Here is a 12,610-nt window from a genome sequence, read left to right as displayed (position 1 = left end):
ATGGTCATTTGTCAGAAAAGCTAGGTCGCGATTTAATATGTTCTCTAGGTTTGCCATAGCTTTCCTTCCAAGGAGCAAGCATCTTTTAATTTCATGGCTACAGTCACCACCCACAGTGATTTTGAAGCCCAGGAAAATAAAATCTGTCGCTGTTTCCACTTTTCCCCTCTTTGATTTGCCATGAAGTGATGGGACCGGATGCCATGATCTTAGGCTTTTTAATATTATATTATAAAATCCAAAGGGGTAGAGACTGCATATTTCAAAGTTCTGTCTGCAGAATTAAGCACAATATCTGGAAACTAAGCTCATGAATGATTCTTGAATGAATGAATGAACACTGAGAATATTTATTTCACAGAGTCTGAGGCCTGATATGAATCAAGTAACTTGCTGTAAAATGTCAGAGTAGGGACTGCATTTTTCCAAATATATGCTCTTTGTCCTAGAAGAAATAGCATAATATTTTGCTGCATTTAACAAATGGTATTGCAAAGTGTCATAATTCCTAATAAAGATAGTAAGCCAGCAATTAAATAAGGAGGCCAGTAAGACAGGCAGGTATCAAGGTATATATGGTTTGATAATAGTCATATTACTGCTAGACATTTGCCTCTTGATGAAGTTTGTGTTCAATATATTTCCTGGACAGATTCTTAGAGATGACGAGCTTTAAATTTTCAAAAGATCATTTCTAGATAACACGGCCTTTTTCTTTTTCTTCATATGTTAAAATATGCTACATTCTTAACATCATCAGACCCTACTTATCTGAAAACAAACTGTTGTAAAAGAAAATGCTAGTTTTGGATGTTCTTAATATTTATAATTTCAAAAATAATTGATACACTTTTATTAGTTATGCATTTTATTGTACCAAAATTGAATCTCCTATTGGGACTGGATATTCTTCATTGCAGGGTAGTAGTATGACTTTTCAATTTAAAACAACATGGTTATAATTGATAAAAGTGATAGGAGATGGGTAAAACACCTTATTTTAATATCTCATAGGCTTTCAAAGACCTTGCCAATTCATAAAGACATCTTTGATCAAGTCCAAATTTTTGTTTAGCTGTTCCAAGCCAAAATTTTAATCAGCATTCAGTTGCATTGAATGTTGTGCTGGTAGGTCAAATAAGATACTGATTGGTTCATTTTCATTTAGATAATATCAGTTAGATTAGACCAACCAAAAGAAACTTTAAGAATATTTATTTCTCTGTGAAGGAACAAAGATACCCTACTCACCTGGCCCTCTAAATGCATGCAAAAGGGATGTGGGGAAATAAAAGAACAAAATATAATATTTTACAGGTAATTCTGTTGTTTTAGCAGCAGCCCCTTTGAAAATTTGAGTTGGTTTACAAGAAAAATTCTCTCCAAATGCCTTGAATCCTTAAGAGAATTTATCAAGTTGCTAGTTTATGAGTCTTTGATGACACAGCCCAACAAACAGTCCTTCCAAACCAGAGGACATCCTCATTTATTCCAGAATTTTCTATCCCATAAAGTTCTCAAAACAAAGTAGATTTTAATTCACATTCTGTTTTAAGTATATATATATACACACACAATGAAATGAAACATAGAACATACAGTGTTTCTTTGGAAGAGTTGGCAGGGGGAAATTCTCAGGCCATGAATAAGAAAAATAATAGTGACAAATAGACTATCAGAAATAAATCCCAGTGTGGGTTGAGTTTCAGAATAACATGCTGCAACATTCTTCCCCTACTAAGGAAAAAAAAAGAAAAACAAAAAAACCACAAAATCTAGGATCCAAGTGGATGGATTTATCTCTTTCTATGCACTGAAAAGGATGTTCCTTTGATGATTTTCCTTCAATAACTGTCTCACAATGCCTCTTTTTCTACTATGTTTTCTGGTCGACTTTTAGCACACTGGAAATATTTTGTCTTAATTTTCCTGTTTTAATGTTCAGGTAGTTTCTTCTTGGGCAAACAGTGACATGTCCTAGAGTTTTGAATCACAAGCTCAATTGACTTCTCTTTATTTGCAAAGATTCTGTTCTCTGGAGGAGTATGGTTTACCTCTTACATAGGTATGCACATCCCACAGCTGAGCATTAGAGGAAACCCACAGAGGTTAATTAGGTCCCCAATCTTAATGCAGTTTCATACCCAGGCCACAGTTTAGCTCCTCTGAAACTTGCTTATGCTGAGAAATTATACTCAAGACATGGGTTCCTGTTGTCTTCTTACAATAAGTGAAATTGATCTCCATGTCTACTGACCACTTACTGTCACTAACACTTTTAGTGAAGAATTTGCAACTATTTGCAGCATTTTATAAGTAGTACATTTCAATATAAGAAAATACCTTCAAAAGTCAGTCAGCTTTCTTCTGTCTTTAGGAAAAAATACCAACTGCTTTAAGTATCCCTTCTATATCTAACTGAATAGCCAGATCCAAGCCCAGTGTTTCATTTTTTAGTATTAGTCATAGCAACCTTCAATGAAAATGAATAACTGCCTGCTTTATATTTTGTCCCAGGATTTTGCTTCATTTTCTTACTGCTCTTGATGAAATTTAGTGCTTTTTGAAAGATTTTTATGTTTGTTTGTATAATTACAGTTGTGACTTTAAAGGTACTGGAAAAAACTTTAGTTTTCAAATAGCTGTTATGGAAAGACATAATGGCTAACATTTACTAGCAGATAGAGGCTGGAAAAACTCTGTGTTCTGGAGAAAGGCTTATCCAATAAGTTATGAGGGATGATATTTTCCTAATAGACTGAATCATTTATTTGGAATTATTGGCAGTTTACAATGAAAATGCACACAGAAGTTTCTGAATATCTTAACATCCGTGATTCCATTTCTAGCATTACTATTCCTCCTTTATTAGGGAGCTGAGGGGTTCTGTGGTCAGTTTAAGTTTGTTAGCCATGTGATGAAGCTCAGTTCCTCTGACACATCCGTTAATGACTTCACCCTTTAAGCCACTAAACGGTCATTCAACAACTGCTTCATTGCAAGTTTATGAGAAATATTGTTTTATTTGATTTCACATTGTGTCGTACTTTAAACATATTCTTCACGCTACTGGGGCTTCCCAAGCAGCAACTAGTGGTAAAGAATCTGCCTACCAATGCAGAAGACATAAGAGACGTGGGTTAAATTCCTGGGTCAGGAAAATCTCCTGGAGGAGGAAATGGCAACCCACTCCAGTATTTTTGACAGGAGAATCTCATGGACAGAGGAGCCTGGCGGGCTGCAGCCCATGGGATTGCAAAGAGTTGAACACAACTGAGCATCTGAGCACTTCGCATGTTTTCTGTGTATCTTTTTTTTTTTTTTTGTAGAAATCATGTTTTTTATCTTGAAGTAGCATTCATTCTCTCCTATTTTTCTCATGGATATGTATTCGTTTGAGTCATTCTAGGAAGATTTCTGTGAGGATAATTTCATCATGACTATTCAATATATGCCCCATCCCTAGATTCTAACTTGAAATATAATTCATACATTCTTATACTCTGGGGTATTATTTAGTTTTAGGAGGTGGCTATCTCTTGTCCTAAAAAGCAAAGTAATTAAATGTTACACCTCAGCACTGAAACAAATTTATTTGGGGGTAGGGGACAGAGAGAGCATTATTTCAAAGGGTCTGAAACTCTTATAATGAACTGTCTCTCTTCAATGCCCATCTAAACTTTGGGGCCCCAGAGTGATATATGCTTTTTTTGCCTCTCTGTCCAGGCTTGCACAGGGGGTGGGTGCACAGTAAGTAAGGCCAGCCAGGCCCTGACTGAGGAGAGGACCCCTGAAGGCGTGCCGGCTCCCAGAGTGAACCCCGACTCCTCTCACTCCTTTAACATCTCCTGGACTGAGCCTGAGTATCCGAATGGTAAGTGAACTCTTTTAGCCTCAAGTTAAAAAGATGATTAGCAAAGGTAAATTAATATTCTAAATGGCAGCTTATATGTGGTGCTTAATTTTTAATGATCATTTTAGCACATAAAATACCTGAGATAGTATCATTGTCTGTAGTTGGAAGATTGTGGTTTTTAGGCTCACATGCAGTTTTGGTGGCTCAAAAGTGCTCCCTTTTGATAGTTCTTATGTACTGCATCTTATGGTTTCCTATGTTCCAGGAGAGGTGAAGAGAACAAACCAGGATTCCCGAAGAACACCCTTGTGAGAGTGACATTATATTTTCAATGACTTTCTGTTTCTGACAGTCATTACTTCTTTCTTGGAGAAGTAGGGAGGTAGAAAGTTCATGCACATCTTGTATTTCAAAATGCTCTTGCTTTAATAAGTTTATCTTAAAAGAGACCACTTGGAACTCTGTATTTTTAATATGTTATTTATAAATATTTCAGCATGAGGTTTTTGAACAATGCATACATTAAGTATATATACATTTATTCTTGTTTGACTTGAAATGGATTGTATATATTTCTAAGTGATATATATCTGCCTTTGCATAGTTTAGAGAATTAGATCAGCCAGTTAAAGTGTGCTAAAATAAAATCTTATTGAAAGAATTTGTAATAACTTGGGATGGAAATTGCTTTATTAATTTTTTGGAAATATCTTTAATTTACAGCCAGCATAGTGTTATTTTTCCACACTGGACAAGCTTACATAACGTCAAATTTTGCTCCTCTTTATGATAAATATCAAGAAGACTTTTAATATCATAGAAACTGTTTTAAGTAACTCATTACTGAAAATTGAAATGGCTTCTTTTAGTGTAGCCAGAAAGAAAAAGAGTTACAGTTGTATTAGTTTGTCTTATGTTTACTATGATATTAATTATTCCAGTCATCTCATTTTAATTAAACTTTTGGCAAATGCACGAGATATATTTGAGGTAATGGAGAGAGCTCTAATAATTAGAGTGAGTGATTATCTCTACTCTTGAAGTTATCCCTATACCATTACAAATTTCCTAACAAAAAAAAGAGTATCTGTTTGATACTTAAACGGTTAATCTTATCATGCTTTGTGCTCCACAAAGAATTCCAGTCCATAGACGGCAATGAAAATGTTAATGATTTACCCCAACTGGATTGCTCTTGAATGCTATTATATGATTTGTATAGTATTAAAGAGTCGAACACAACTGAAAGACTGAACTGAACTAAACTGTACAGACACTTCCCTTCATCCTAATCTGTGTTGCAACTATCATTGAACCTAGACTCCTAGGTTGACTAGAGAATACTTTCTACATTTCAAAGAATTTTTGTGTATTATGTTTTATATATTTACAAGCAACTTTAAAATATATTCATTGAACAATAAGGATTTGTGAGATTTAGAAGAATGGTGCTAACATGTTTGCTCATTCTAAAGACTTTTGTTTCATCACATCAGAGTTTTCAGAGCTTTTATTATGGGGTAATGGTTAGATTTTTTTAGTAATAGTTTTCATTTAAAAAAAATTTCTTCTCTCCACTGCTTATCTCCCCACTCTCCTCAAATTTTCCAGTGTTTTATTTTAATTGTCCATTGTCTAGAGAAAGATAATCTGATGGTTAGAGAACATCTTGTCACTTCATCAGTTTTCAAAGCTCCTACACATCCCCCTAAACACCCAAAGAATAGAGTCCAGATTCTTTAGTCAGATCACCCCCAACTTGTTACTCAGCCTGCATTGGTACAGCCTTGTAGCATGCTTTCCATTTTAGCTGCCTGGGATACCTACAGCTTGGTGTAGGGTTGAAAATCTTTGGTATGATGTCAGATAGGCCTAGAGTCAGATGTTATCTCTGATGAGAAGTAACTGGGTAACTTTAGAAAATTTACTAAATTCATGAAGCCCAGTTTCCTTGGATTATAAAATTGGAGTTAAAAATCCCAACCATCTCTCTATCTTTATCTGGAGAAACCTAACTCACTCCTTGGGGCTAAATATAGGCCTCCTATTTTATGAATTCATTCCACCCTTTCTTGAATGTAAATCAAGCTTCGCATCTTTTCTTGACCATATAACCTCCTCCCTTGCCTTCATCATGACACATACCTCATTCGTCCTTGGATCAAATTTATCTGAGTACATGTCCAACACCCTTACTGGATGATGCGTGTACTGTGTGCTCACCCACTTGTGTCTGACTCTTTCCAACCCTTATGGACTGTAGCCTCCCAGGCTCCTCTGTCCATAGGATAAGAAGGAGGGGTTGCCATTTTCTACTCCAGGCGATCCTCATGACCCAGGGATCAAACCCACATCTCTTGTCTCCTGCATTGCAGGTAGACTCTTTACTGCTGAGCCTTCAGGGAAGCCTAACAGATGATGATACGGATGAGAAATCATTTATTTCTTTTTTCCTTCGTGAAGCCTAGCACGATGGAGTACTTTCTGTTGGGACCTAATAATACTTATTTCATTTAGTTGCTTCTTGTGAAAATTTCATTTAATCAATGGCATATATACTGTAGAGTTTTGACTCTCAGAGAAGGTAGAAGTAGTTACAGGTCAGTTCCTGAAATGTATTTGTTTGAAATGTATGTGTTCCCAAAATATATTTTTTTTAGCTGTGTGGAGTCTGGGACTAGGGTTGGTCTTTATAGAATTTGGATTCTGCATTTGAATTAAGAATTTTACATTTTTTTCTTCTCAAGCATGCCTTCCCTGGTAGTTGAGATGGTAAAGCATCTGCCCGCAATGTAGGAGACTGGGGTTCGATCCCAGGGTCAGCAAAATCCTCTGGAGAAGGAAATGGCAACCCACACCAGTATTCTTGCTTGGAAAATCCCATGGATGGAGGAGCCTGGTAGGCTACAGTCCATGGGGTTGCAGAGAGTCGGACGCGACTGAGCAACTTCACAAGCATGCCTAGTGCAAACATAGTGGAACTAGGTCCATATTAAAATATAGCTGCATTATGGCTGCGTTCTCATTTCTGAATATGCTGCAGAAGAGTAATACAATTGGAAAATAGGTTTCAAACTTACGTTACTAAAGATACCTTTTCAAATGATTTTCTCAAACCTGTCTGATTATTAGAACCATCTGGGGAACACTGGCTGGAGGAGTGGATTCTAGTGCTCCAACCAAAGATGTGAATAATCATAAATACCCCATTGACTTGTTATCTTCAAAATGCTGGGTTAGTGCTGGGGACTTCCCTGGTGGTCCAGCGGTTAAGTCGCCATGATTCCACTTCAGGAAACATGGATTCAATTCTTGGTTAGGGAACTAGGGTCCCACATGCCTATGGCACAGTCAAAAGTTGAGGCACATCCAGGCTTATATACACATTTAGACTGTCATATTGTGTAACGGGTACTGATCGTCTGATTTTGCACACGCTAGGCTCCAAAATCTTGACTTTATTGGTCAGTCACATACCTACACAGATTATTTTATTAGGACTTTATAAACATGAGAAACAAATGTTGAGAAACAGTAAACTGACTTTCTGTAATAAGAAATATTTCTAAATGCATACCTATATGTGACAAAATATATATATTTTGAGGGCTGGGAAAGACTGAGGGCAGGAAGAGAAGGGGGCAACAGAGGATGAGATGGTTGGATGGCATCACCAACTCAGTGGACATGAATTGAGTCAGAGAGATAGTGAAGGACAGGAAAACCTGGCCTGCTGCACTCTACGGGGTCACAAAGAGTTGACATGATTGAGAACTGAATAACAATAATGACAAAATATGAAAAGTTTAAAGATGTTATATATATATCCAGTTTTTACCCATCAAGCAATTGGTAACCTTTAGCCAGCATGGCTTAGGAAACAGACTCTCTGCTTTATAACTGATTCTGATTTAAACAATCAGCTCCTGCTCATTAAAGCCTGGGGAAATCCATTCCTGGGGCTTAGGAGAACGGCCTTTCGCTTTATTTGGTTCCATTCTCTTCTTTTCTCCACAGCCGGGTCCTGCTCCACAGCTTGTGCTGGGAAGTTTGCTCTTTGCTTCAGGACATGCTCCGTATTCTGAGAGAATTCTTCTTGTTCTGGCATCTTTTGTTTTTGCTATCCCAGCTGCTCTTGTGTCAGAATGGTGCCTGACATATAATCAGTGCTCCATTAAAAATATGTTGATTATCACTGTTAAAAAAAAAAAAACACACAGAAAATAACAAGTGCTGACAAGGATGAAGAGAAATTAGAAACCTTGTTCATTATTGCTGGGAATGCAGATTGATGCAGCTGTTATGTGAACCAGTATGGAAAAATCTTCAAAATATTAAGAATAGAATTATTATATGATATAGCAATCCCATTTCTGAGTATTTAGCCAAAAAAAGTGAAAACAGGATCTTGAAGAGATATTTGTGCACCTATGTTCATTGCAGAGTTATTCACAATAGTCAAGCGATGGAGGGAACCCAAATGTTCATGGACAAATGAATGAATAAATAAAATCTTGCATATGTTTGCAATGGAATATTATTCCACCTTTAAAAAAGGAGGAGATTATCACATGTTACAACATGGATGAAGCTTGAGAACATTATGCTGAGTAAAACCTGTCGCGTAAAGAGAGATATGACATGACTTCATATATATGCAGTATCTAAAGTAGTCAAATACAAAGAGTGTGGATACCAGGGGTTGGGAGTTGGCAGGCAGGGGAATAAAGAGTTGCTGTTCAGTGAACATAAGGTTTCAGTTTTATAAGATGAGAAAGTTCTAGAGATCTTGCCCAACAAGGTGTCTGCAATTAATATTAATACTACTATACTGTCCATTTAAATGCTTAAGATGGTAAATTTCATAATCTGTTTTCTCAACAAAAATTTTTTAAAATGTAAGGAGGATAGAATAGAATGCAATTAAACTTTGAATATACCAGAAAAAAAAATCAAGATTAAGGGCTGTGTTAGTTTAAGCCAATCAACAAACTTTTACTAGTCACATACAGAAATATGCACAAAATTGTTAAACAACCGTAAGTTCATACTATTTGTCTTGTTGTGCAGCTTCCTTTTCTTACCTAGTATGGTAGAAGCATCTTTCCATAACAGTTAAGTGTAGCTCAGCTTCATTCTTTTGAAAGGCAGAGTAGAATCCCTCTGAATGAAACCACAGCTTATATGACCCATCTTTTATTGATAGACATTTAAGTTTCCATAATTTTGCTATCATAAAGAATGCTGCTTAGTATTCATTGCTTTAGACTGCCAAGTCCACTCTCTAAGTACTTGGTCATTATCACTTGATTCACACCTAAGGCTCTGCTTCCTTCAAATGTGTCCTGCTTAATTCTGGTGACTTGCTTCACATACAAAATGGTGGTGTGACACTCTAGCTCCTTTTCTTTACTCGTAGCCCTTTGTGTCCACACTCCCTCTGGCAGAGGTGTTCTTTGTAGGCTGCGACTACAGGCAGGATTTTAAAACCTCTGAAAAGAGCTACTCTTTGGTCTGAGGTGGATAAGAACCGTTTATTCTGTAGGATCTTGATTCTCTCTTTGTCATACCATTAGCCTGCAATGAAATGTAGCAAAAAGGGTTACTGTCTAAGAAATGTGTGACTTGTATTGTGTAGATTACCATTGCATGATTAGAATTATGCTTTTGAGAGCTTCCAAATTCTCGTGAGCTTTATCTCCTTCAGAAGAAGCTTCAGTCATAGAGTCTGGAAATATGTTTATTCCTCCCACTTGAGGTCTACTTTGCGAAAATCAGCATGGATATCCGCCTCTACCAAACGTATTCCTCGTTGTCTAGCATAATGTTGTTGTAGCTGAGTGTCTGTCATGTCCAACTCTTTTGTGACCCTGTGGACTGTAGCCTGCCAGGCTCCTCTGTCCGTGGGATTTTCTAAGCAAGACTACTTGAGTGAGGTGCTATTTCCTTCTCCAGGGCATCTTCCCAACCCGGGGATCAAACCTACGTTTCTTGCATTGGCAGTTGGATTCTTTACCACTGGGCCACCAGAGAAGCCCATGTCTAGCATATTTGGTAACATTTTAAACTGATTAGAATGTATGTATTTTTTAAATACTAAAAGTATAAAAATTAAATTCTTGTCCTTTATTAATACTTAGAATTTCTTGTAACTCTATTGTCTTGACCTATGTAAATTTATGTAAAATAGTTACCCTGTTAGACTGTGACCCACATGAGGGCATGGATTCTATTTACCTTGTTTGCTGTTCTAGTCTCCAGGTTTGGCAGGATGCCAATCAAGGAGGAGATGGATATTAAATAGCTATTGGATGGATTCATGTTTCCTGATCCAAAGGACATTATTAAAATAGTAATTGTGTTGATGTGAGAAGCACCAGCATACACATGCAGTACACGTAAATACGTATTGACAACGCATCTTATAATTACGTAATATAGGTGAGGCGGTTTCAAAGAGTGGAAACGCTTCTCCATCATGGCCTGCTGAAGACTCAAAATATATATTAGAGACCCAGGCATCTGGCATATGAATTCTTCCGCCTGGCGATTCTTAGATGTGCTGAAAAGAGACAGACAGCACACTACGCTGGGTCTGCTTTACATGCCAGTGTAGGAGGCTGCATTATCATATTGCCACTGCCATCATGATCTGCTACAGACAGAATGGGCATGAGATCTGAGCACACATTAGACAAGGGTCCCGGGGTCTCCTTGAGAAAGGGAACAATGCTTGAGGAGCCTATGGAAACATTTTCCTAGTTCAGCCTTTTATACTGACCCACCTTTGTGAGAGTTTATACACAGATATGTATCAGGGAAGTGGCAATAATTACAATAAAAATAGAAAAATTTTAAGAAGTTGATTATTTTTGCAGGCTTATTTATGCATAATACCATGAAGACAATAGAACATTATTGAAAGAATATTTAGTTCAGGTTTTTGAGCATATGTTAATATACATCACCTATAGGGATGGGTAATATGCATACCAATTAACCGTATATGCTGTCCTTCACCTTAGGAAAGGATATAGAGAAATAAAATTTTAAATGTATATACATGAAGGTGTATGGGTAAGTGCTAATTAAGTGCTCTACCCATGCAGAGAAAGATGTATTTGATTTTCTGCTAATACTAATAATAGTAATAGCTACAATTTATAACTATGTGCCAGATACTTTCACTTTCATAACTAGCCCATGAAATAGGTACAACATTCAGATGCAGAAACTCAAATTTATAAATATCAAGCAACTTAATTACTCTAGGCAAGATAGCTAGTTGATTAGGAATGTAATATAAAACAAAGTGTGAATGACTCAAAAATAGGTGATTTTATTCATCAAACCTTTCTGCTTCTGCTTTTTGTGTAGAAATGCTCATAATGTAGGATTCCATGTAGCCATGTGAAAATATATACAGGATTTTTCTAAGATACTCTTCCTGGTTGCGTATCTCATTCTCAGAGCCAAGGGTCTACATTTCTAAGATCTCCGTCCTGATTTTTGTCTGGTTTTAAGGGTTAACTGTTTTTAATGTTTAATTTTGAACTAAGTTTAAATAGCCTGAATATGAATCTATTTTCTTTCCTGCAAATGCTGATAGTTCATAGAAGAAACGGATTATAGAATTTGGTGAATCACTTAGGAAAATGGCTTGACAGTTTTGAGCAAACCTTGTGTAACTTTTATGAAACACCTCCCATCAGTTTGTCAGGTAGAATTTCCCAAGCACAGTCTTTTTTCAGATTCCGTTGATTCCATTTTTAGGAGAGCATACCGGCAATAAGGCACTCTTCCACATTGTGAAAGCTGTTCTCTCTTTTCCTTTTTAATTGAAGGATCAAGTATTCACACAGGGAAATATCTGCCACATTCAATCATCATCCGGACCTTGGGGGGAAACCTCAGTTGATATTCACATTGCTACACTGAGCTGGAAAAAAACAAACAAATATGTTTGGAGCATCTATATTCACTATGCATGTTATTTTTATGACACACTAAAGCATTGTTGTTTAATTCTTACAGTAAACAGAATTCTTCAGTGTACACAGAGATACCTTGTATTAAATTTACATCATATTGTACTTGTATTGAATTTCCTTGGTTATATATGACAACCTATTGGGCACCTTAGGAAATACAATTTGACATAACCTGATGAAGAGGCACAAAGATATATATCCCAGTGGATGTGCTTTATGGACAATTATGATTCAGCTTCCCTGTGAAAATTAAACACCTTAAAAATTCTACCATTATGGAAAGAGAAAGGTGATAAACTTCAAACTGCTTATGATAGTGAGCCAGTGGGAATTAAGTATCCATTTTGTGGATTATCCATAGAAGAACTGAATTTGTAGAACTGCATTAAATAACCTGATATACTGTACCTCACAACATAATATTTTTATCTTCTCATAGCTATCTTACTGATTATTAGCACAAGAAAATAAGAAAAAAAGCACAAAAATATGATACAATGCAACATAATAATTTCCCTTAATATTTTTACGTTGCACATTTTTCTTTGACTTCTTTAAATACTTCCTGTACTTTCCTCCACTCAGACCTGCATCCTACTAGACTGACCTTTACTCACAGCATCGGTGGACTTCCTCTCTCTCTCTCTTCCTTTTGGTTGTCCCTGGGCAGCAACAGCAAGAGATGAAAGAATCAGAGGAGAAGAGTGTCAGAGCTTTCTACCAGGCTCTGGGCTCCAGGGTGGCCTTCCTCCACCAAAGGCTA

At 36.6% G+C, this 12,610-nt stretch overlaps 1 protein-coding gene across 1 annotated transcript in view; it reads left to right on the top strand.

Moving 5' to 3' along the window:
- USH2A (usherin) overlaps positions 1-12,610 on the top strand; it is a 939,490-nt gene that overhangs the window by 507,068 nt on the left and 419,812 nt on the right. The window contains exon 34 of the mRNA XM_069544562.1: positions 3,727-3,874. Within this exon, the coding sequence (XP_069400663.1) occupies positions 3,727-3,874 (148 nt within the window). The remainder of the gene's footprint in view (positions 1-3,726; positions 3,875-12,610) is intronic.

This window comes from Ovis canadensis, chromosome 12 (assembly GCF_042477335.2).
Source record: "Ovis canadensis isolate MfBH-ARS-UI-01 breed Bighorn chromosome 12, ARS-UI_OviCan_v2, whole genome shotgun sequence".
Taxonomy (NCBI): domain Eukaryota; kingdom Metazoa; phylum Chordata; class Mammalia; order Artiodactyla; family Bovidae; genus Ovis; species Ovis canadensis.
This window is presented reverse-complemented; position numbering and strand designations above follow the sequence as displayed.